A 24,320-nucleotide genomic window follows, 5' to 3' on the forward strand; every position below is an offset into this window, starting at 1 on the left:
GCCCAAAAATACCCAGAATGCCCCCAATCATATGAGTGTCCATAACTAACTCTGCTTCTTACGTTATTAGGATCCATTCCTCACTGTTCTGACAATAAATGTATCTTTACCTGTTCCTGTGTTCTTTATGTCATCCTGACGATCTTCTGCTTTTTTTCCCCAGATGTCCCGGGACCCGTGAAGAACCTGCAGGTGGTGGACACCGCCGACGGCGAGGTCAGCCTGGCATGGGAGGAGCCCGAGAGCGACGGCGGTAGCAAGGTCATCGGCTACGTGGTGGAGAGACGCGATGTGAAGCGTAAGACCTGGACGCTGGCCACCGACCACATCGACAGTCCCGAGTACACAGTGACCGGCCTCCAGAGGGACTCCATGTACCTGTTCAGGGTCTGCGCCCGGAACCGGGTCGGCAGCGGACCCAACGTAGATACCGACAAACCCGTACAGGCCAAGAACAAGTTTGGTGAGAACGACTTTGTGTTGATACGTTTAATCTGCTCTACACAGGCAATACACAGGAAATACATATTTACTCTAAACACAGGAAGTACATATTTACTCAAACTGCGATGGTCCTGAATCTGACCTTTACATCCCTTTTAAAAACGTAAAAACACATAAACGGTGTTGTGACATAGAAATGTCTCATTTCTAAATTATCTGTCACTATAAAATGGAGTTAAACAAAGTGTTGAACAGAGATATGACTGTAAATGTTTATCTGCTGTTGTTGTCTTCAGACGTCCCTGAGGCTCCTCTCAACGTCATCGTGGGGAACGTCACCAAGTTTGGCTGCACCGTCTCCTGGGAGCCTCCCGAGTCGGACGGAGGCTCTCCCATCACCTCCTACATAGTGGAGCTGCGTGACCGCACGTCGGTGAAGTGGTCGCCCGTCCAGGTGACCAAGGCCGACGAACTCAGCGCCATCATCAACGACGTCATTGAGAACAAAGAGTACATCTTCAGAGTCAAGGCAGAGAACAAAGCCGGCGTCGGCAAGCCCAGCGCCGCCTCCCAGCCCGTCAAGATCATGGACCCCATCGGTATGTTAGACTGAGGGAGGGTTCGCACAGCTCAGGGCGGTCGTGTGTTCATGTACAGGAAGTTAGAGACGCGTGGTTAAGTTCAGATGTTTCGAGTTCAACACAAACATAAGAGACAATAAAGTAATGCTTGTGTCTGTCTGTCCACTGCAGAGCGTCCCAGTCCCCCTCTGAACCTGTCCTGGCAGGACCAGAACAAGAACTCGGTGCAGCTCACCTGGGAGACTCCTCTGAGGAACGGAGGCAGCATGATCACTGGGTACATCATCGAGCGCTGCGAGGACGGTAGCGACAAGTGGCTCCGCTGCAACGCCCGCCTCTGCCCCGACCTCTTCTACAAGGTACGAACAAGAAATCTTGTTTCCTGTTTCCTGTTTCCTGTTTCCTGTTTCTTGTCACAGAGCGGCTCAGTTAGCATGTCAGGCTACATCAGAAGTTTTGGTTCACAGTAAAAGCCCTCCAGCAGGACTTTATTGATTGTTATTTTATTTTTAACAATGAGTTTTTTGTTACAGTTTTGTTTTACCTGTGACTTTACTTCAGGTGTCTGGTCTGAAATATGGAACTAAGTACAACTACAGAGCGTTCGCTGAAAACGCCGCCGGAGTCTCCGACCCGTCCAACCTCCTCGGACCTCTCCTGGCTGACGACCTGCACGGTGAGAGAGTCAACGCCTTTCATGTGTTTCATTATCAATGAAGTCATGTGACAGTTAATGTGAATTGCATGTCAAAGTTTAGTAACATGTTTAGTATTACAAGATATTTTGACCTTCCAAATATAGAAATTAATGCAATTAATGTTTAATTTCCCATAATGCTCTCTTATCCCTCTCCAGTTGGCCCGACCTTTGACCTCAGTGCTTTCAAAGACGGCCTGGAGGTGATCGTCCCTCAGCCTCTGACCATCAGAGTCCCCATCACTGGATACCCGACCCCCGTCGCCAAGTGGACGTTTGGTGAGAAGGAGCTGACGACCGCCGACGAGCGCGTCTCCCTGATGACCAAGTCCACGTTCACAGAGCTGATGGTCACGCCGAGTGTCCGCCCGGACAAAGGCATCTACACCCTGCACCTGGAGAACGACGTCACATCCGTTTCTGGAGAGATCGAAGTCAACGTCATCGGTACAAAAGAAAAAACTGTTTCTATGTTGATCTGAAGAACTTTTTAACTTTTAACAGAACAAACATTTCCTGGTTGAAAAGTGCTTCTTGTTTTGTTGAGGTTTCATTGTGTTTGTGTCTCCAGCTGCGCCCAGCGCTCCAAAGGACTTCAAGGTCCTGGAGGTGACACGGCAGCATGTCCACCTGAGCTGGGAGGCTCCCGAGCACGACGGAGGAAGTCCTCTGACCGGATACCAGGTGGAAAAACGGGACATGTCCCGCAAGACCTGGGTCAAGGTACGACATCAACATCTGATGGTTACAGGTCATTTACTCTCAGGGGCTTTAAGATTTTCACCGTGTGTACAGTTCAGTAGCTGCTATAAAAACTCTCATGTTGAAACATTTTCTGTCACTTATGATTTCCATGAGGCCGAACGTTTATTTAAAGTTAAGTAACAGTGACACCAGTCGTGTGAAGGAGTTGTCCAGTGTTTTTTACCATCAGTATTAGTTTTAGATGAAAAAAAAATAAGGGAAGTGTTTGATGTCCGATAATAACTCTCTCTCAGGTGGCCTCAGGAGTCCAGGATCTGGAGTTCACCGTCACCGACGTGGTTGAAGGGAAGGAGTATCTGTTCAGAGTCACCGCCTGCAACAAGTGTGGACCAGGAGAGCCGGCGTACATCGACGAGCCCGTCAACGTCTCCTCTCCCGCCAGTGAGTCAGACTCAAATGTCTCATTAATCAAACTGCTAATTAAGGGACTTTCTAAGTACTCCGTCTCGTTTCCCCACCAGCTGTCCCCGACCCTCCAGAGAACCTGAGGTGGAGAGACAAGTCCGCCAGTGGCATCTTCCTGACCTGGGAGCCACCGAAGTACGACGGCGGCAGCAGCATCCGCGGCTACAACGTGGACCGCTGCCAGAGAGGAACTGATAAGTGGGAGCCCTGTGGCGACATGGTGCCTGAGCTGAAGTGCCAGGTGACTGGTCTGATCGAGGGCCAGTGGTACGCCTACAGAGTCCGAGCCCTGAACCGACTCGGAGCCGGACGGCCCTGCAAGGCCACCGATGAGATCCAGGCTGTGGATCCCAAAGGTACCGAGAGCATCTGAACCTGAAATGACTTTTTCACTTTGCTCTGGTTAAAATTCTTTAGCTGCAGTTGTAGTGTCTTCCTGTTAATTATCTTCTAAACCTCTGACTGACCCTCGTCCTTTTCGACCTCACAGAACCTCCAGAGATCCAGCTGGACGCCAAACTGCTGGCCGGTCTGACTGCCAAGGCCGGCAGCAAGATCGAACTCCCCGCTGAGGTGACGGGTAAACCCGAGCCCCGGGTGAAGTGGACCAAGGCCGACCTGGTCCTGAAACCGGACGACAGGGTGACCATTGACACCAAGCCGGGACACTCCACCGTCACCATTGCCAAAACCAAGAGAGATGACAGCTCCACCTACATCATCGAAGCCACCAACAGCAGCGGCCGTGCCACCGCCACCGTCGACGTCAACATCCTCGGTCAGACCTCTTAACAAACGGAGACAATATAGGGAATAAAGACTTCTTAAGTTTCGGGTTAATTCAATGTTAAATACAATTTCTTCACACAGATAAGCCCGGTCCTCCCGCCGCCTTCGACATCTCCGAGATCACTAACGAGACCTGCTTCCTGGCCTGGAATCCTCCGCGCGACGACGGTGGCTCCAGAGTCACCAACTACATTGTCGAGCGCCGTGCAACCGACAGCGAGATCTGGCACCGGCTGTCATCCACCATTAAACATACCACGTACAAAGCCGTGGATCTGGTCAAGTTCAAGGAGTACATCTTCAGAGTCTTCGCTGAGAACCAGTTTGGTGTTGGCCCACCAGCTGAGCACCTGCCCATCATCGCCAGATACCCCTTCGGTAGGTCACCTGACCGTAGGACTGATGTTTGGTGCTTAAATTTGGTTTCTTTTTCTTTAACAGTCGGGTCCGTCTCAGGTTTCAGGGACACAGGTCCGTTATTTGTCAGATACAGTTCTTTGTGTACAAAGAGGATCATCATGTGGTTCAGGTCTGCTGGGATGAACCTCACCCCTCTTGTCTCGCCCTCAGATACTCCCGGAGCTCCTTATAAGTTGGAGGGTTCGGACATCGCCAAGGACTCGCTGACCCTGACCTGGTACGAGCCTGATGAGGATGGAGGAAGCCCCATCACAGGATACTGGGTGGAGAGATACGAACCTGACCACGACAAGTGGATCAGGTGCAACAAACTGCCCATCAAAGACACCAACTACAGGTGAGTCCAGCTGTTCCACTGTCTGCTGGTCAAAGTGAGTGTAACACTGAGCTCTGCTGGATTTTAGCGTGTTGATGTGACATGTTCTCCTCTGCAGAGTCAAAGGTCTTCCCACCAGGAAGAAGTACAAGTTCAGAGTCCTGGCTGAGAATCTGGCCGGAACTGGAAAACCCAGCAAAGAGACAGACCCGATCCTCGTCAAGGATCCAATCGGTACAAAGACATTCACCCTCTCACTTTAGTGTCTGAGCGTCTAAAATCCTTTCAGAGAGTTACAAACATCTCGCTCCTTCTTCTTCCAGATCCTCCATGGCCTCCTGGTAAACCTACGGTGAAGGACGTGGCCAAGACTTCCTGCTTCCTGATGTGGACCAAGCCAGAGCACGATGGCGGAGCCAAGATTGATGGCTACGTCATTGAGATGCTGAAGAGCGGCACCATGGACTGGATCCGCGTGGCGGAGAACATCAACGTCCTGGAGCACTTCCTGAAGGGCCTGATGGAAAAGCAGGAGTATTCGTTCAGGGTGCGGGCCGTGAACGTGGCCGGAGAGAGCGAGCCCAGCGAACCAAGCGACCCGGTGCTCTGCAAGGAGAGACTCAGTAAGAACAACAGACACAGACTCATGATCTAATACAAAATGTTGGTGACCCACCCCCTTAAAGAAACAGCTTGAATGTTTTCAAAGGTCATTTTAAAATATTTAAAAACATAATTTATATATATGTATATATTTTATAATTACATACTTTTTACCAAAATCTTACTGTTTTGTCGGCCCACGCCATGATGTTGTAAACCGCATGTGAAAGCTCAAACTCACTCACTCTGTCGACGTAATCAACAAATGAGCAGTAAAGACTCACCATGTCAAACCGACGAGCGTGATGAAGTTTTTGTCTTAATCTCCTCAGACCCTCCTTCGGCTCCTCGCTGGTTGGACGTCGTCAACATCAGCAGGAACAACGCCGAGTTGAAGTGGACGGCGCCCGAGCGCGACGGCGGCTCCCCCATCACCAACTACGTGGTGGAGAAGCGTGACGTCAGGCGTAAAGGCTGGCAGACCGTGGACACCACAGTCAAGGAGCTGAAGTACACTGTGACTCCGCTCAACGAAGGGTCGCTGTACGTGTTCCGCGTCGCTGCTGAGAACGCCGTGGGCCTCGGACCGTTCTGCGAGCTGGAGGACTCCGTGCTGGCCAAAGACACTTTCAGTAAGTTACAGAGGAGTTTTAGTGTTGAACACATGAATTCTTTTAATTTACTGCTGACAAATGATTTTTTTTTTCCGTTACAGCCACTCCTGGGCCACCGTACGCCCTCGCCGTCATCGCTGTGTCCAAGAGATACGTGGACCTTCAGTGGGAGGCGCCTAAAAATGATGGTGGACGACCCATCCTCAGGTATTCAACAGACTTTAACATTAAATAACTCAACAGTTACGAGCCATTAATCCTCATGATGAAAGTCAGCAGTGTTACAGTATGAAGGTGTGTTCACCTTTCCTTGACTCCGCCCCCCAGGTATTCCATTGAGAAGAAGGAGAAGCTCGGAACTCGCTGGGTTAAATGCGGGAAGACTTCAGGTCCGGACTGTAAGTACCGAGTGACAGACGTCATCGAGGGAACTGAGGTCCAGTTCCTGGTCCGAGCCGAGAATGAGGCCGGCATCGGACATCCGAGCGAACCCACCGAGATCCTCACCATCGAAGACCCAACTGGTGTCCCGTCACCGCCCATCGAGCTGCACGTCACCGGAGCCAGCCGGGACTTCCTGTCCATCGCCTGGAAACCTCCGCAGAGAGATGGCGGCTGCCCCATCACCGGCTACCACATTGAGATGTGCGAGGCCGGAACAGAGAAGTGGATGAGGGTCAACTCTCGTCCAGTGAAGGAGCTGAAGTTCCGCGTGGAGGAGGGCGTGGTCCCCGAGAAGGAGTACATCCTGAGAGTGAGGGCCATCAACGCCATCGGAGTGAGCGAGCCCTCCGACATATCCGAGAACGTCTTCGCCAAAGAGTCTGACTGTAAGAACGTCCAACACTGTCCTGAAAGGTTCCACTGCAAAGTTCAGTCACTCATCAACCTGACAGGAACAGGAGGATGACCAAGATTTTTTGATTGTGTTTCCAGGTAACCCAATGCTGGAGTTCCAGACTCTGGACCTGGTCGTCGTGGAAACAGAGAAGATGCACATCCCTGTTCCCTTCAGAGCCGTCCCCTCCCCCAGAATCACCTGGCACAAAGACGGCAAGGAGCTGAAGGCCGACGAGCGCCTCGGCTTCAGGTCAGTGCGACGATTTCTGTCTGAGTTTGGAGCCAGATTCAGGTTGTCTTCGTCTTCGTCTTGTGTGGCCCGTTGTTCTCTTACAGTAGCAGCAGTGGCTGATGGGATTGTTTGTGCTCCACAGGAAGGAGTATACTTCCTGTCACCTAGAAGTTGAGAGCAGCCTTCACGCTGACGCAGGAGTCTACAAAGTGACTCTGGAGAACAAACTGGGAGCCGCCAGCGCCACCATCAACGTCAAAGTCATCGGTACTGAGTCACTCACCGCTTTCATCTCATCACGAAGACATCAGTGTCTGTGACTCCGAGCAGCGGATCATGTTTTCACGTCTCTGTGTCTCTGTCTTCAGGACTTCCTGGTCCCTGTAAGGAGATTGTGGCCTCTGAGATCACAAAGAGCTCCTGTAAAGTGTCTTGGGATCCTCCAGACTATGACGGCGGCACCCCGATCATTCACTACGTCCTGCAGGTCAGAGATGAAGGAGTGTGTTTATCTCTGAGCTGTGATGATGGCTTTAAATCAGAGCTGGTTCATTTGAATCTGTCTGTTTCTGCAGCGGCGTGAGGCCGGCAGGAGGACGTACGTCAACATGATGTCTGGAGAGAACAAGGTGAGCTGGAACATCAAAGACCTCATCCCCAACGGAGAGTACTACTTCAGAGTCCAGGCCGTCAACAAAATCGGAGGAGGAGAGTTCATCGAGCTCCGCAACCCGGTCATCGCAGAGGACCAGAAACGTATGAACAACCATTACTCGTTGTCATGGTTACCTCAGCCTGGGTTTAGAGATGAATTCATTTAGTTGTCTAGAATCAAATTGGTTCAGTTTTAGTAAAACTTTTAAAATTCTGACGATGAAATCAAGTTTTGAAACATTTCTGACGGCGTTGATCAGAGGATTTCATTCCTCTGATGTTTACTTAAACTCATAGATTTCTAACTGAAATCTGTCTCTCTCCTCAGATGCTCCCGACCCCCCCGTGGATGTGGAGACCCACAATCCCACATCCAGCACCGTCACCCTGACCTGGAAGCCTCCCATGTACGACGGCGGCGCCAAGATCATGGGCTACATCCTGGAGAAGCAGCAGAAGGGTGAGGACAAGTGGGAGAGGTGCAACGACTTCCTGGTGCCCGTCGTGTCCTACACCGTCAGGGGACTGACCGAGGGCAAGAACTACACCTTCAGAGTCAAGGCCGAGAACGCAGCTGGGGTCAGTGAGCCATCGCGCAACACGCCGTTCGTCAAGGCCTCAAACGCTGTTGGTAAGGATGAAGTCATCTCCTGACGACCACTGTAGTTTTACAGTCTCAATGTAAGGGAGGGCAAGCTAAGGCAGGTTTACGCTCAATATAAAGCTCTGGTTAGTAGCTGGTTAGCTTAGCTTAGCATAGAGACTAGAAACAGCTGCCGAGCTCCGTCTTAAAACTGGAGAGATGCTGTAGATGTTGATTTCTGTCTCTGTTCTCTCAGACGCTCCGAAAGTTTTCCTCAGCGGCAGTCTGCAGTCCGGTCTCAGCGTGAAGCGAGGCTGTGAGATCCTCTTGGACGCCAACATCTCTGGCTCGCCCTACCCTCAGATCACCTGGTACTGGAACAACCAGGTGATCCGCCCAGAGCCGCTCCGCAAGAGGCCCGAGAGGCCCCTGAAGAAGAAGGTGGAGAAGAAGGAAGAGGAGAAGAAGGAGGAAGAGAAGAAGGAGGGAGAAGCCGAGAAGAAAGAGGAGAAGAAGGAGGGTGAGGCGAAGGAAGGAGAAGAGAAGAAAGAAGGAGAAGAGAAGGAGGAGAAGAAGGAGGAGGAGGCTGCAGAGCCGGAGCTGGAGGAGTTCGACTACCCGACGATTAACGAGCGTCTCGCCATCGACAACAGCCACAGGGGCACGTCCTCCGTCGTCATCACGGACTCGTACCGCGCCGACCACGGCATCTACATGGTGAAGGTGGAGAACGATCATGGCATCGCCTCAGCAACCTGCGAGGTCAACGTGCTTGGTGAGAATTGTGTTCTGTCCTGTTCCCGTTTATTTACACTCACTAATCACAAATAGTTTTCATCAGAATCTCAGACCAGGTAGTCCAGATGTCTCTCCGGTGTGTTCTGGATCTGCCCCAGAACCTGTTCAGTTCACGAATCACACATTTTCTACACCTGCTCTACACCTTTAACAGATTAAGTAATGGACTTTTTAGAGAAGAAGAAATAGTTTGACATGTGTGCATGTTTATATTATATATCCTCAGACATATTAAAGGCTGACATCATTTCCTCTGTCCTCAGATACTCCCGGTCCTCCTGTGAACTTCAGATTCGAGGAGGTGAGGAAGAACTCTGTGATCTGCAAGTGGGATCCACCTCTGGACGATGGCGGCAGCGAGATCCTCAACTACACTCTGGAGAAGAAGGACAACTCCAAGCTGGAGTTCGGCTGGAGCAGCGTCACCTCCACGCTGAGAGGATGCCGCTACCTGGTGCCCAAACTCATCGAGAAGAAGGAATACATCTTCAGGGTCGTGGCCGAGAACAAGTTCGGCGCCGGTCCTCCCTGCATCTCCAAACCACTCATCGCCAAGAATCCCTTCGGTATGACATCATTTATTCTTCCTCCTGGTCATGATAGTAGCGAAGCGTGTAAATCTCGTGTTCTTTACATGTCAAAGATGTTTTAGTAGAGGTTTAAAAGACATGTCAAACATTCTTTTTGTCAGCTTATAATGATAGTTATCATACAATTATGTAAATACAGTAAAATGAGCGTCACTCAGTTTTTTCTGTCCCGCCCCTTCGTCCTCCTCAGAACCTCCTGAGGCGCCTGATAAGCCACAGATTGAAGACATCACAGCCAACAGCATGCTGGTCACCTGGAATGAGCCAAATGACAACGGCAGCCCCATCCTGGGATACTGGGTGGAGCGTCGTGAGATCAACAGCTCCCACTGGGCACGTGTGAACAGGTGAGGAAACACAGCGACTGCTCCTGTTTTGATCGGCTGATGTGAAGAAAGGTCAAAACATGTCGATATAATTTTACCAAAAACCTTTGTGCTGTGTTTTCTGAATGCGCTCCTCACTGTCCTGCTCTTCAGGAACCTCGTCCCCGACACTGAGCTGGACGTTGTGGGTCTGCTGGAGGGGCTGACATACATCTTCAGGGTCGCCGCTGAAAACCAGGCCGGCCCAGGAAAGTTCAGCATCCCCTCCGAACCCAAGACGGCCCATGCTCCGATCCGTACGTAATCATCTGTGGGAGTAATGTACATAGAAGCTCGAACAATGAGAGTCATGAACGTTACACTCATGTCCATGGAAACAGGCAGCGTCAGAATGAACATGACCCCTCTGTGTTTCTTTGTGACCCTGCAGTACCTCCTGGACCTCCAGTCGCCCGAGTGGTGGCGACCACCGACCACTCCATCGACGTGGAGTGGGACCCTCCTGCTGACAACGGTGGAGGGGAGATCCTGGGATACCATGTGGATAAGGTCAGACTGTTGCATTCGTGCAAATAAAATAAAGAACAAAGTGTTTTGGTTTCAGTTCAGACTGATCCTCTTGGTTCTGTGGTGTTTTTCAGGCCATGGCTGGTACCAAGGACTGGGGTAGGTCTACAGAGCGCCCCTGGAAGACCCGCGCATTCACTGTCTATGGAGTCCGAGAGGGAGCCAAGTACCTGGTCAGAGTCATCGCCTGCAACGCTGCTGGAGAGGGAACACCAGGATTCACAGAGTCAGTGTTCGTCAGGAATCCAGCAGGTCAGACAAACAAAACGAAACAAGAAATAAAATAAAAAAGACTCTGAAACTGGGATTTAATCAGGTCGCATGTGTTGATGTAAATTTTGTTTCCTGGTTGCTGCTTGGCCTCCTCAGAGATACCTGTGATTGAACTGGACCTGTCCGTCAAGAATGGCGTGGTCATCAGAGCTGGAGAGACTCTCCGTGTACCTGCTACAGTCACAGGTAAACCCTACCCGACCATCACCTGGACCAAGGACGACGCTAAACCTGACAAAGACAGGGTGGAGATCCTCACTGAGGGCAACGACAGCATCGTTTCAATCAAGAACGTCCAGAGGAAGGACTGTGGCAAATACCAGATCTCCGCTTGCAACCCCAGCGGTACCAAGTCTGCTTGGACCAGAGTGGAGGTCATGGGTAAGTGGGAGTCCAGGAGGTCAGGGCAGAACTCGATAAAAGTCGACAGTTAAGTCGATGCTACGAAGTAAAAATGAACACTAACATTGTTTTTTCCTCAGACGTCCCCGGACCCGTCACAGACCTGAAACCCGTCGTCGTCACTCGTAAGATGATTTTCCTGAACTGGGACGATCCCGTGGACGACGGAGGCAGCGACCTGACCGGCTTCATTGTGGAGCGAAAAGACGCCAAGATGCACACATGGAGGCAACCCGTTGAAACCGCCTCATCCAAGTGCGAGTGCGTGGGCATCATGGAGGGACAGGAGTACATGTTCCGCGTCATTGCCAAGAACAAGTATGGCCTGGGACCGCCAGTTGAGCTGGGGCCCATCAAGGCTGTGGACCCACAGGGTGAGTACTGATTCAGAAATGAAAGCTTAAATTAGTTCTTGTCACCTGATGATGATGATGATGATGATGTGGTCTTGGTTGAAAAGTAGATTTGTTTTTGAAGTCGTCGTTGCTGTGGTGGTTCTGCAGGTCCTCCATCGTACCCTGAGAAGTTCCATTACACTGAGCGCACCAAGAACTCCATCACACTTGCCTGGAAGCCTCCTCGTAACGACGGTGGCAGCCCGGTCATCGGCTACTTTGTTGAGAAGAAGAGACAGGACCAGCAGGCCTTCGAGCCCTGCAACACCGAGATCTGTCCCAACATGACCATGACTGTGGAGGGCCTGGATGAGGCCTGGTTGTATGAGTTCAGGATCAAGTGTGCCAACCTCATCGGAGAGAGTGAGCCATCCATCCCACTCACTGTGGTCATCCAGGATGATGAAGGTAAGGCAGAGTGAAACCCCTAACCCTCCTATTAGGATGTTAATGGTTTACTCTAGTGTGTTTATTTGTGTGCTAACTTCATTTGTCCCCAACCCGTCCCTCTCAGTGGCTCCTGAGGTCCACATGCTGAAGCACTTCAAGGGTGACTGCATCACCGTGAAGAAGGGTGAACCCATCGAGATCCCAGCCGACGTCCTGGGACTTCCCATCCCTAAGGTTGAGTGGTCCAAGGACGACTTGGTGATAGAGAAGCCCACCGAGACTCTGCTGATGGAGACGGAGGTGACCGGCAGGATGAACTGCAAGACTGTACTGTCCATCCCAGCATCCAACAGGAGGGACCGCGGCAGCTACACTGTGACCGCCTCCAACAACATGGGCTCAGCCAAGCACACCATCACTGTCATGGTGCTGGGTGAGTGGAAACACGCCACTGACTAAAATAGAAGACTGTGTAGGAATGAGTGCAGGAATGAATTAGTCTTCTGACCCCATGTTCTTCCCTCAGACCGACCACTTCCACCCAGGAATGTGACGGTGTCCAACATCAAGGCAGAGTCCTGCTACCTGACATGGGATCCACCACTTGACGACGGTGGCAGCGAACTCACCAACTACATTGTTGAAAGGAAGGATGTGGTAACAGAGGAACCAGAGCTGGAGGAGGGAGAGGAAGCCCCACCTGAACCACAGTGGGTGGAGGTCACCAACAGCATCATTGAGAAGAAATACGGGGTATGTCCTCATAGCAAAAACAACAGTGATAATAATATCAGGTTTTCACAGGTCCTTAAAGTCCTGTTTGATTCATGGTGACACCACGTTACTCTCCTGCAGATGTGGAATCTGGAGACCAACAAGACCTACATGTTCCGAGTCCGAGCTGAGAACCGCTACGGTAAATCTGACCCATGTACCACAGAGGAGGTCCAGATCACAGACCCCTTCGGCCTCCCTGGCCCACCAGAGAAACCAACCATCGCAGAGTACTCCAAAACCTCCATGACCCTGACCTGGGAGCCTCCCAGGGATAACGGTGGCTCCATGATCATTGGCTACTGGCTGGAGAAGAGAGAGAAAGGCACAGGCTACTGGGCCAGAGTCAACAAGATGCCAGTCACCAAGAGGGGCATGAAAGGCTGGGAGTACCAGGTGAGCTGCTGGGGCCTCATTTCAGTGTGTAAAGATTCTCAATGGAGTCTGCATATGAATCCAACTTTTATCACCCTCCTATGTACCAAAGTAGAACCTCAGGGTAAACCCAAACACACCCGAGACCTTCAGGGTGGCTTGTCGCTGACCTTTGGATAGGCCTATCTCAGACCGTTAGAAAGGTCCTTCACAAACCTTTAGAAAGGTTTGGAACAGACCTTCAGGATGGTCTGGGGCCTCCAGTCCATCACAGACCTTTGAGTGGATCCTTTACAGACCTTCAGAACAGTCACAAGACACATCTTGTTGCTTGGTAGTCAGTGTCTTGTGTCCTTGTGTCTTCCAGGTGACTCGTCTGTTCGAAGGAACAGAGTATGAGTTCAGAGTTGCTGCCAGCAATTCAGCAGGAATTGGACCATTCAGTGCACCGTCCGACTCCGCCTTTGCTGTTGATCCACTGAGTGAGTAAACAACATGGAATAATAAATAAGTTTGATATTGATTCACCACAGTCCTTCCTGAAACAGACGGATGAATGATGACTTTGCTTTCTCCTCAAGCTCCTCCGGGCATGCCTGCTGCTCCTGAGGTGGCTGACAAGACAAAGCACAACGTCACGTTGTCCTGGAAACCACCAGAGAAGGACGGAGGAAGCCCCATCAAGGGCTACATCATCCAGATCCAGGATGAGGGCACATCTGAGTGGGTGAGGGTGAACGATCCCGAAACCCTTCACCCCACCACTGAGTTCACCGTGCCCACCCTCCGTGAGCTGAAACGCTACCGCTTCAGGATCATCGCTGTCAATGACATCGGCGAGTCCGACCCCAGCCCCCGCACCAGCGAGGTCCTGATTGAGGATATCCAGCGTAAGTCTCACTACAATAAATAAAAGTCTTCCTGTGTGTGTGTCTCTGTCCTTCACTGATGTTTCCACTTCACAGTTCCTCCTTCCATCACCCTCGACGTCATGGCCGATGACCTGCTGGTCATCCGTGCTGGAGATCCAATCAAGATTCCTGCCACCATCAAGGGTCGCCCTGTTCCCAAGGTGACCTGGGACTTTGATGGCAAGGCCAAGTCACACAAAAAGAACAAATTGCACACACTGCCCGTGGACTCCGAGGTGAGACAACAACACACTCCACTTCTTCCATCTCATCTCTTCTTCTTCACAACAATTTTTTAAAGAAGCATTTTAGATATAGATTTTCTATTATCTTATTTTCATAGTTTGTGGATCTTAGTCTCATTCTGTCTCTGTGTTTGTAGGTTGAGTCCACAGACACCAAGTCCATCGTGACCATCCCTGTAAGTCTGAGGAGCCACTCCGGACGCTACACCATCACGGCCAAGAACAAGTCCGGACAGAAACACATCAACGTCAGAGTCAACGTCCTCGGTATGTCCACAGACCTCAACCCTAAGAACCTCCTCCGCAGAACAGTGTCAGTACGTTCTGTTGTTCTCGGATGTCTAACTGTTTTGTCCTGCGTACAGACGTCCCTGGACCTCCAAAGGATCTGAGGGTTACTGACATAACTCGGGCTACTATGAGGCTGATCTGGAAACTTCCAGACAATGACGGAGGAGAGAGAATTAAGAGCTACTTCATCGAGAAGAAGAGTGTCACTGATAAGGCCTGGACCAAGGTAAACCACCCTCCGTCGCTTTTTATTTTAGGAAACATATTATTTTAGTTAAAGATGAGTTTGCAAGAAAAAGAAAACATCAACTTCCAGGAAAGACAAACTTATCATCACGTGTTTTCACAGTCACAGGAGTCAGTTGAGTTCATTGGGGCCAATTAACTGATGAATTGGTTGATTTGTCATCAGGTGAATGCGGCCTGTGCCAGCCAGGCTTTTGTGGTCCCCGGTCTGCTGGAGGGTCAGGACTACCTGTTCAGGGTCAGGGCCGAGAACAGACTTGGATTTGGTCCGTTCACCGTCACCACCGAGCCCGCCCGGGCCAGAGACCCCATCTGTGAGGACAAACCCACTGACACAGCATCAACTGCCAAACCTCACTGGAACTGTTCTAATGCTAATCTTAACTCCTCTTCCCTCAGACCCCCCCGACCCCCCTACCAAGCTGAAGGTCAACCTGGTGACGAAGACCACCGTCACCCTGAGCTGGGAGCCTCCCAAAAACAACGGCGGCTCTCCGGTAAAGCATTACATCATCGAGCGTTTGAGCTGGGACACCAGCGGCAAGGAGAAGGAGACCTGGAAACAGTGCAACAAGAGAGACGTGGAGGATCTCACCTTCGTGGTGGAGGACCTGAAGGAGGTCGGTCCCACTTTACTACTTCCTGCCTTCACTTACAGGGGGCGGGGCTTACATGTCTATACAGCCTGTGTTTAGTCGATGTGTTTGAGGAAACACAAAAAAAACTGTTAAACCAGTGGAGCTGCAGCATGATGATGATGATGATGATGATGATGATGATGATAATGATGGCGGTGATGATGATGATGATAATGGTGATGATGATGATGATAATGATGATGATGATGATGATGGTGGTGATGATGATGATGGTGATTATTGTGATGATGATGATGATGACGGTGATGATGATGATGGTGATTATGGTGATGATGATGATGACGGTGATGGTGATGATGATGATGATGATGGTGATGGTGATGATGTCGTTGATCTGCAGGGAGGAGAATACGAGTTCAGAGTAAAAGCCGTGAACGCAGCTGGACCCAGCCGACCCTCCGCCACCGTTGGACCCATGGTCATCAAGGATCAGACATGTGAGTGACAGGTCTCAGCCCCTCAAACACCTTGACATTGCTGTTGACCAGTGGCTCATGAGCATCTGTTAAAGCTTAAAGCTGCAGACCACTTTCATGAAGCCTCTCATTCCCTTCAGGTGCTCCCACCATCGTGCTGCGTGAGGCCATGGAGGGCGAGGAGGGCTGCGACGTCAGCATCGTGGCAAAGGTGAGCGGCTGTCCATTCCCCACACTCACCTGGCACAAGGCCAGCGTGGCCAAACCCGAAGAGAAGGCCGCCGTCCAGTACGACCAGCACATGAACAAACTGGTGACCCACGACAAGTGTACACTGCTGATCCAGCAGGCCAGCAGGCACGACAGCGCCCTCTACAGCCTGACAGCCAGCAACAGCCTGGGCACCGTCACCAAGGACATCAAGCTCTCAGTGCTGGGTGAGATACGCAGACATCAACAAACCGTCTCAGCATTTCTTGATCATCAATCATGGTTAAGGTGATTTATCCAGAAAGAATCCTCAATATATTTGTCCCCCCTCCCCCTCTGCAGGACCCCCCGGCCCACCTGTCGGACCACTCAAATTCACAGAGGTGTTTGCGGAGAGGATCGGCCTGGCCTGGAGCCCTCCCACAGACGACGGTGGATCCAAGATCACCAACTATGTGGTGGAGAAGCGCGAGGAGAACAGGAAGTCCTGGGTCCACGTCTCCACAGACCCCAAGGAGTGCGCCTACGTGGTGACCCGTCTGACGGAGAACCACGAGTATGAGTTCAGAGTCATGGCCCAGAACAAGTTTGGAGTCGGGCCTCCGCTGGTCAGCGAGCCGGAAAAGGCCAGAAACCTCTTCAGTAAGTTCAGATCAGTCCTTCGTCATCAGCTCAGAGCAGAAGAAGAGATGCGATTAACACACCTTAGTTCTTAATGAGCCACTTGTACTGAGATCAGAATATAAGTGTTGTTTTATTGATTTTATTGACTGATTATTGATGACTGTCCTGTCCTCTTGCAGCCGTCCCGGGTCAGTGTGAGAAACCGACTGTGACCGACGTGTGTCTGGAGTCAATGACCGTCAACTGGGATGAGCCTAAGTACGATGGCGGCTCCTCCATCACCGGCTACATCGTGGAGAAGAAGGAGACCACCTCCAAGCGCTGGACCCGCGTCACCCGCGACCCGATCCGCGCGCTGCCGCTGGGCAACAACTGGGACGTCACCGGCTTGATGGAGGGCGCCATGTACCAGTTCAGGGTAATCGCCGTCAACGCCGCCGGCTGCGGTCTGCCCAGCGTGCCCTCTGACCCTGTACTCTGCAGAGACCCCATCAGTAAGAAAGACATGTTTTCTCTGTTTCATGTCATTATTCAACTCTTTACTCTTTAAAGAGCTGGCCACACCTCCCTGTCTCTAGACCAGCCAATCAGAGCAGACCTCATCAGAATGTTTATATGTGTACCTGTGTCTGTGCAGAGCCCCCTGGCCCGCCCACTCCCAAGGTGACAGACTGGACCAGGTCGACGGTGGAGCTGGAGTGGATCCCTCCCACACTGGATGGAGGGTCAAAGGTCACCGGCTACATCGTGGAGTTCAAGGAGGTGAACAAGGAGGAGGAGGAGAAGAAGGCTCAGAGGAGGCTGTTGCTTAGCGACGCTGAGGAAGAGAAGGAGCCTGAGGGTGACGAAGGATGGGAGAAGGTAAAAACAGCTCACACTCTGACATTTCAGCGTTTCTTAATCCAGATTCCAGCTGTGATGGTTTTCATTCAGTTCAGATGAAATCGGAACAAATCAGAGGAAAGAAGTAGAAGAGAAAAAGGGGGTGGAGCTTTGGGACGAGACAGAGGAGAAAGGAAGAATGTATGAATGGATGGAGTCGTATAAATAACCTCCTAAATTCCAGAGTTTTTGTTCAGGGAACATTTTCAGAGGTGGCAGTTAGAGTGAGGGGCATGTGACGGTCATGTGACTCACTCGAGCCCGGAATATTCCGCCCAATACACACCCATTATAAAATCTTAAATGGCTGGAAAAAAACGTATAAAACATAAACTGCCATTTCTTAAAAACCGTAACAGCTACTGAAACACAGATTGAGTCCAATAAAGACTGAAGTCTTACGACCTGTTTAAAGTTTCAACCGTGTTTCTGTATTAAAGTTTGACCAAGTAATGTGGCTCCAAAGAGAGGTGGGTTTGATTCATTTCATGGCAGCTTCCCATTCATTTTCTATGGGATATTTTTCACAACTTTGGTCGCTATGGTTACCTAAATCCCTTCTAAAAGTCATAGCATTCCACCAAGGCAGTGAAAATATGTACAGCTTCATGTATAGTATGTATATTTCATATAAGAGGCCGTCCTCAGAGCATCAGTTGACCAACTGCTCTGATGATCGATAACAGTCCTCCATCTCCAACAGTAAAGCTCCTCAGTGTCGTTGAGTGCTGTCCTCTCATCTGTCTCCAGGCAAAGGACACAGAGATCAGAGGAACCAAGTTCGTGGTGGATGGTCTGAAGGAAGGCGGTCTTTACCGCTTCAGAGTCCGAGCCGTGAACGCCGCCGGAGTGGGAGACCCGGGACTGGTGTCGGAGCTGATTGAGGTCAAAGACAGAACAAGTACGACTGACCCACCAAACAAAGCAAGAAGTGTTTCTGATGATCAAACTTTGAGAACATTTTATTCATAACACATTGTCACCCTGTCATCCAGTTCCTCCTGAGATGGACCTGGACGCCTCCGTGAAGGAGAAGATCGTGGTCCACGCTGGCGGCACCATCCGCATCATTGCCTACGTGTCTGGTAAACCTGCCCCGCAGATCACCTGGTGCAGAGACGACGGCGAGGTGCCCAAAGAGGCCGTGGTGGAGACGACGGGCATCTCCAACTCGCTGGTCATCAAGAACTGCAGACGCCAGCACCAGGGCATTTACACACTGAGCGCCAAGAACGAGGGCGGAGAGAGGAAGAAGGCCGTCATTGTCGAGGTCCTGGGTGAGTCAGCCCGCCCACATCTGACGATAGGCTGTATAAATATTTACATATTTACATTCATATCCTCAACCAGTGGAGGAGGAAGAGTCCAGATCCTTCACTGGAGTCAAAGTCCTGTTTGTCCTGAAATGTGTGAATTGTGTAGATGAGAACATTCATTTTAATTTTAATGGCATTTGATGACTGTGTTTCCAACATGTAAAAGGTTGAACAGGATCTCTGCCATAGTTTTCTTGGCAAGTACTCAATGCCACTTCAGTAACAGAGGTGTGCAGCAAGGATTTGTCTACCCCAGGTTTAAATAAGTTCTCTTCCCCAAGCTGCGATATCCCATGGATTGAACCAAATAATGTAAAATAAAAGACGTAAAGATTAGAGCTCCCAGGCCTCGTGATTCCCTCTAGCTTCATACAATGCTATGTTTCCTGTCTCTGACTCCCTGGCGCTCTGCTCCTCCTTCCAGACGTCCCAGGACCAGTAGGTCTTCCCTTCGCCGGCGAGAATCTGACCACCGACTCCTGCAAGCTGACCTGGTACTCCCCCGAGGACGACGGTGGCTCGACGATCACCAACTACATCATCGAGAAGAGGGAGTCGGACCGCATGGGCTGGACCTCGGTGTCCTACACTGTGACGAGGAACAACGCTGTGGTTCAGGGGCTCATCGACGGCAAGGGTTACTTCTTTAGGATCGCAGCCGAGAACATCATCGGCATGGGACCGTTCATTGAGACCGACAGGATGGTTCTTATCAAAGACCCCATCTGTAAGTCTGAAAAGATCCAAAACTGTAGCAATACAGGAAATGTGCTTTACTTTGTCTCACATTTGAGTTTGTGTCTCCATCCCAGCCGTTCCAGAGCGTCCAGAGGATCTGATCATTACCGCCGTTACCAAGGACTCCATCTCTGTTGCCTGGAGACCGCCCAAGTATGACGGAGGCGCCGAGGTGACCGCATACGTCCTGGAGTCCCGTATGGTCGGCCGTGACAACTTCACACGCGTAGGCGGCGAGGACAAGCTGATGGACAGGAAGTTCACACTGACCGGGCTGAAGGACGGCTCGAGCCACGAGTTCAGAGTCTCCGCTCTCAACCAGGTGGGACAGGGCAAACCGTCCTTCGCCACCAAACCTGTGCAGTGCAAGGACGAGCTTGGTGAGTGACGCAACATGACAACAATGTTACTACATCAACAGCTTTATTAACAACAGTGAAGAATTCTTTCAGTTATAATAAACGTGGGTTTTGTCCCCTTCATCCCTCAGAACCACCCAACCTGGACCTGGACTTCAGGGACAAGATGATGGTGAAGGTGGGAGACAGCTGCACGCTATCGGGACGCTACAGCGGCAAACCGACCCCGGCCATCACCTGGAAGAAGAACGACGAGGAGCTGAAGGCGGATGAGGAGATCGGCCTCCACAGCACCGCCCGCCACCTCAGCCTCAACATCGGCAAGGCCAAGAGAGAGCACAGCGGGTGCTACTGCGTCAGCGTGGAGAACGCCGCCGGAGCTCGCACAGGAATCTGCACCATCACTGTGGTCGGTGAGTCGCTGCTCATCCACATGACGACGTTCACAGCTCAAAGCTTTACAGAAAACAGGTTTGACAGCTGAGCTCACGCCATTAATCTGTCACATGGCGTCTCAGGTTTTAAAATTCCAATGTAAAGAAAAAAAAGAGAAAATTTTTTTTTTAAGCGAACCCAGAGTCACCTGTGAATGCTTCCTCCTGTCAGACCGCCCTCAGCCACCAGAGGGCCCTGTGGTGTTCAATGAGGTCTACAGGAACTACATGGTGATCTCCTGGAACCCTCCTCTGGACGACGGAGGCTGCGCCATCTCCAACTACATCATTGAGAAGAGAGACACCAACAGAGACCTGTGGATGCCCGTCACCTCGTCCTGCACTAGGACGACTTGCAAGGTGAGGAGGAAGTTAAATTATTCATCACCTGAGGACTGAGATCTGTTCAGTATGTGAGTTATAATAAACCCTAAAGATCTCAGGTGCAACAGTGAGTTTACGAAGGTTAGACTTTCATCATTCTTCCCTTTTATTGTGTTTGTTTTCCACATGAAAATAGATAGATACTTTATTTATCCCCTATTCATACAACAGGTACATTATTTATGACGGATCAGGAAATGACAAAGGAGAAAATAATAATAATAAAGAATTCATCATTCCATTCATCAGCAATTTAGAAATTACCTCAATGAATCAATGGGCTCATTAACCATAAATATTTACATGGATTATGATAAAATATAATTCAGATTTTAGGTCTAAAAATAGGTAAAAATCCAATGGACACTGGTTTAATATGAGACTAAAATCAGTACAGACGACAGGGGCAGTGAGTGGTTGTATTTTAATGATTTATTATCACATACATAGATATAGATAGTCGTGCTGTTAAGATTCAGAATCTGACGAGATATTCGATGTCAGCTTTCAGTACGTGATAGTTTTATAGTTACATCTCAGTTTCTCCAAAAAAAAATCTGGACGGTAACTCTTTAGTATTGACGTCTTCCTCCTGCCTTTTCCTGCTTCAGGTACCGAAGCTGATCGAGGGTCGTGAATACATCATCAGGATCATGGCTCAGAACATCTACGGCATCAGCGACCCCCTCCTGTCTGCAGAGACCAAGGCCAGAGACGTCTTCAGTAAGTCCAGACGAACTCACTGACAGAACATTCAGAGATGTTTGTACATATCTGCGGTAAAGATGAAGCGCCCCCTCGCCCTCTAATCAGAGTGTTTGTGTTTCCATCACAGAGGTGCCTGACGCCCCCAAACAGCCCACAGTGAAGGAGGTTTACCACGACTCCGCCCTCATCAGCTGGGAGCCTCCTGCCGACGGAGGAAAACCAATCACAGGCTACATCGTGGAGAGGAAGGAGACCATGGCCAACAGGTATACAACACACACATTAGAGACCGCTGCAGTGTGGAGGGGGAAGGTACACCCCCAGTGTTAGCTTCTCTCTGCCTCCATCACAACTTGACGTGAAGCAAAAAACCTGGAACATTGAGTGTAGAGAAAAAGACATTAAAATATCAACTTTGTTTATTTTTAGGAAAACAAGACATTTTAAGAAAATTATAGCTTAGTTTTATTTGATACACCTCATATCAGGTTAGTTAAGTTGCTACATGTTGCTACAAATTCCAGCCTTCATCTTCCTCCTTATGAACCCAGTAAAACGTTAAATATTGAACGTTTCTCAAGGCTAACAGAGGAACTTTTTCTTCGTCCAGGTGGGTTCGCTGCAACACAGAGAGGATCTATCCCAAGGTGGAGTACTGGGTGACCGAGCTGTTGAAAGGTTGTGAGTACGAGTTCAGAGTCAGCGCTGAGAACGTGGTGGGAGCCGGAGACCCGAGCCCACCCTCCAAACCCGTCTTCGCCAAAGACCCCATCGGTATGTTCACCTCTTACAACGCCACTGCATTTTATTCATGTTACGGTATAAACAAACTACAGGAAGTCCTTCCTCTCTTCTGCCGCAGTGAAACCCAGTCCACCGGTGAAGTTCCGGGCCATCGATCACACCAAGGAATCAGTGACTCTGTCCTGGGAGCCGCCCACCGACACCGGCAGAGGAAAGATCTTCGGATACCTGCTGGAGTTCCAAAAGGCTGGAGAGGAGGAGTGGCAGAAGGTGGGTTAGGGTTCACCACTTTTAAAGACCCCACAATCTTTGAACTGCGTCTTCTTAATCTCTGAGTGAAATGTGTCATTGAGCTCTTCTTCTTCTGCTGTTCTCAGGTGAACCAGACTCCAGACTCCTGCCAGGAGACCAAGTTTAAGGTGATAGGCCTGGATGAAGGTTCTCTTTACCGCTTCAGAGTCATGGCCGTCAACGCTGCCGGAGAGTCTGATCCGGCTAATGCAAGGGAGCCAGTCAGAGCCCAGGACAGACTTGGTCAGTCGTAGTTTAACTCCGACTCCACATCCATTAAAACGTGATATTACAATGATAACGACCAGTAATTCTCACTAATTAATTCATTTACTGATGTCCTTCCTCTTCACCCCCTCAGAGCCCCCAGAGTTGATTCTGGATGCTGGAATGACCCGGGAGGTAAAGGCCATGGCCGGCACTCACATTACTCTGATGGCCGCCATCAAAGGCATCCCGTTCCCCACGGTTACCTGGAAGAAGAATGATGCTGAGGTTCCCACCAGGGCCGACATCGAGACCAACCAGGCTGGCACTAAGCTGGAGATGAGGTTCTGTAACCGTGGTGACTGTGGAGACTACACCCTAACTGTGGAGAACCCAGCCGGATCCAAGACCGTCACGTGCACCGTGCTGGTCCTCGGTAAGATCTGCACAAAACAAATATGAGCTTGAATACATGAATGTGATTTGTTTTTACTCTGAGCAGCTGAAAGAGAATGATCATTGATGTGACACATTTGTGACATTTCCCTCAGACAAACCTGGTCCCATCCAGCACCTCCGGGTGTCTGACATCAGGAGCGACTCCGCCTACCTGTCCTGGAAGGACCCGGAGGACAACGGTGGCACTCGCATTACAAACTTTGTGGTGGAGAAGAAGGACACAGCATCCACTCAGTGGGTCCCCGTCTGCTCCACATCCAAGAAACGCAGCATGATGCTGAAGCACCTGATGGAGGGAACGTCCTACGTGTTCAGAGTTGCCGCTGAGAACCAGTACGGCCGCAGCGAATATGTGGAGACGCCAAAGGCCATCAAGGCCATGAACCCGCTCTGTGAGTAACAGAACAGTCAAGACTTAATCAACTGATTAATGTGGATTATTCTGTAGAAGAAAGAATCACACAGAGGAGGAACTCTATAACTTATAAAGTTATAGAGACAAAATGGAGAATGTTTCAGTGCACATAACTGGCTTTGCCACTGGGTGAAAGTATTTTCTTAGTTTGTCGTTTTCATTTGTTGTAAAATCAAATTGAGATCAATCTCCTCAGGGACCAAAGAATCTGGAGTTAAACTCACTGGTTGAACCCTAAATCTGTGTTTCAGTCCCTCCTGGTCCCCCCAAAGATTTGCACCACGTCGACGTGGACAAGACCGAGGTGTGGTTGGTCTGGAACTGGCCTGACCGCAACGGAGGAAGCGATATCACAGGCTTCCTGGTTGAGTATCAGGAAGAAGGAGAGAAGGAGTGGGACGAGTGGAAGACCGTCAGCATCCCCGAGAGTCACGTGACCGGCCTGGAGGAAGGAAAGACATACCGCTTCAGAGTGAGGGCCGAGAATGCCATCGGCCTCAGCAGACCTGACACCACCGTGCCGATCCTCTGCCATGAGAAACTGGGTGAGATACGAGATGAAACCATGACAACGATTTGGCACTGAATCAAACAGAATTCATTTAGAGTTTTTCACTTTTGATGTACAGGTTCACAGTCACAGTGTTTGTGTAGCTCTTCTTGTGTTTTATCTTGTTGACTTTCTGGTGAATCATAGGTCAGTTAATATTGATTCTTTTTTGGGCACTATATATATTAGAGATCGACCGATATGGTTTTTTCAGGGCCGATACCGATACCGATTATTAGTAGTCAAGGAGGCCGATAACCGATATTTGGAGCCGATATTTATTTGCAATAAAAGGGAAAATATTGGCGTGAAAATTTTGAATAATGGAAAAATTCCACTTAACTTTGTTCAAATGCCTTTAATCATATGTTTATTTAACAGCTTTTCAGATTTGCAAC

General features: G+C 50.2%; 1 protein-coding gene across 1 annotated transcript in view; it reads left to right on the forward strand.

The window, feature by feature from the left end:
- The window catches only part of LOC111651030 (titin-like), a 126,495-nt gene that overhangs the window by 67,311 nt on the left and 34,864 nt on the right, over window positions 1–24,320 (forward strand). Inside the window, exons 53-111 of the mRNA XM_087172542.1 lie at window positions 164–463; window positions 741–1,043; window positions 1,197–1,384; window positions 1,587–1,701; window positions 1,882–2,169; window positions 2,294–2,445; window positions 2,721–2,868; window positions 2,949–3,248; window positions 3,383–3,670; window positions 3,763–4,059; window positions 4,252–4,438; window positions 4,536–4,651; window positions 4,741–5,040; window positions 5,353–5,652; window positions 5,736–5,841; window positions 5,962–6,464; window positions 6,571–6,724; window positions 6,849–6,973; window positions 7,075–7,193; window positions 7,282–7,462; window positions 7,689–7,991; window positions 8,200–8,718; window positions 9,005–9,307; window positions 9,522–9,678; window positions 9,811–9,953; window positions 10,088–10,206; window positions 10,299–10,476; window positions 10,594–10,878; window positions 10,980–11,273; window positions 11,403–11,702; window positions 11,809–12,117; window positions 12,211–12,437; window positions 12,540–12,854; window positions 13,201–13,315; window positions 13,415–13,723; window positions 13,799–13,980; window positions 14,127–14,256; window positions 14,355–14,506; window positions 14,693–14,840; window positions 14,926–15,146; window positions 15,526–15,622; window positions 15,742–16,038; window positions 16,154–16,453; window positions 16,615–16,929; window positions 17,073–17,296; window positions 18,068–18,218; window positions 18,313–18,594; window positions 19,058–19,360; window positions 19,446–19,751; window positions 19,862–20,143; window positions 20,337–20,524; window positions 21,160–21,271; window positions 21,384–21,522; window positions 21,867–22,030; window positions 22,119–22,270; window positions 22,378–22,534; window positions 22,653–22,934; window positions 23,050–23,349; window positions 23,624–23,917. Of these exons, the coding sequence (XP_087028668.1) occupies window positions 164–463; window positions 741–1,043; window positions 1,197–1,384; window positions 1,587–1,701; window positions 1,882–2,169; window positions 2,294–2,445; window positions 2,721–2,868; window positions 2,949–3,248; window positions 3,383–3,670; window positions 3,763–4,059; window positions 4,252–4,438; window positions 4,536–4,651; window positions 4,741–5,040; window positions 5,353–5,652; window positions 5,736–5,841; window positions 5,962–6,464; window positions 6,571–6,724; window positions 6,849–6,973; window positions 7,075–7,193; window positions 7,282–7,462; window positions 7,689–7,991; window positions 8,200–8,718; window positions 9,005–9,307; window positions 9,522–9,678; window positions 9,811–9,953; window positions 10,088–10,206; window positions 10,299–10,476; window positions 10,594–10,878; window positions 10,980–11,273; window positions 11,403–11,702; window positions 11,809–12,117; window positions 12,211–12,437; window positions 12,540–12,854; window positions 13,201–13,315; window positions 13,415–13,723; window positions 13,799–13,980; window positions 14,127–14,256; window positions 14,355–14,506; window positions 14,693–14,840; window positions 14,926–15,146; window positions 15,526–15,622; window positions 15,742–16,038; window positions 16,154–16,453; window positions 16,615–16,929; window positions 17,073–17,296; window positions 18,068–18,218; window positions 18,313–18,594; window positions 19,058–19,360; window positions 19,446–19,751; window positions 19,862–20,143; window positions 20,337–20,524; window positions 21,160–21,271; window positions 21,384–21,522; window positions 21,867–22,030; window positions 22,119–22,270; window positions 22,378–22,534; window positions 22,653–22,934; window positions 23,050–23,349; window positions 23,624–23,917 (13,524 nt within the window). The remainder of the gene's footprint in view (window positions 1–163; window positions 464–740; window positions 1,044–1,196; window positions 1,385–1,586; window positions 1,702–1,881; window positions 2,170–2,293; window positions 2,446–2,720; window positions 2,869–2,948; window positions 3,249–3,382; window positions 3,671–3,762; window positions 4,060–4,251; window positions 4,439–4,535; window positions 4,652–4,740; window positions 5,041–5,352; window positions 5,653–5,735; window positions 5,842–5,961; window positions 6,465–6,570; window positions 6,725–6,848; window positions 6,974–7,074; window positions 7,194–7,281; window positions 7,463–7,688; window positions 7,992–8,199; window positions 8,719–9,004; window positions 9,308–9,521; window positions 9,679–9,810; window positions 9,954–10,087; window positions 10,207–10,298; window positions 10,477–10,593; window positions 10,879–10,979; window positions 11,274–11,402; window positions 11,703–11,808; window positions 12,118–12,210; window positions 12,438–12,539; window positions 12,855–13,200; window positions 13,316–13,414; window positions 13,724–13,798; window positions 13,981–14,126; window positions 14,257–14,354; window positions 14,507–14,692; window positions 14,841–14,925; window positions 15,147–15,525; window positions 15,623–15,741; window positions 16,039–16,153; window positions 16,454–16,614; window positions 16,930–17,072; window positions 17,297–18,067; window positions 18,219–18,312; window positions 18,595–19,057; window positions 19,361–19,445; window positions 19,752–19,861; window positions 20,144–20,336; window positions 20,525–21,159; window positions 21,272–21,383; window positions 21,523–21,866; window positions 22,031–22,118; window positions 22,271–22,377; window positions 22,535–22,652; window positions 22,935–23,049; window positions 23,350–23,623; window positions 23,918–24,320) is intronic.

Source organism: Seriola lalandi, unplaced genomic scaffold (genome assembly GCF_002814215.2).
Source record: "Seriola lalandi dorsalis isolate HSWRI2012SDOR001 ecotype SW California unplaced genomic scaffold, Sedor1 jcf7180002053122, whole genome shotgun sequence".
NCBI lineage: Eukaryota > Metazoa > Chordata > Actinopteri > Carangiformes > Carangidae > Seriola > Seriola lalandi.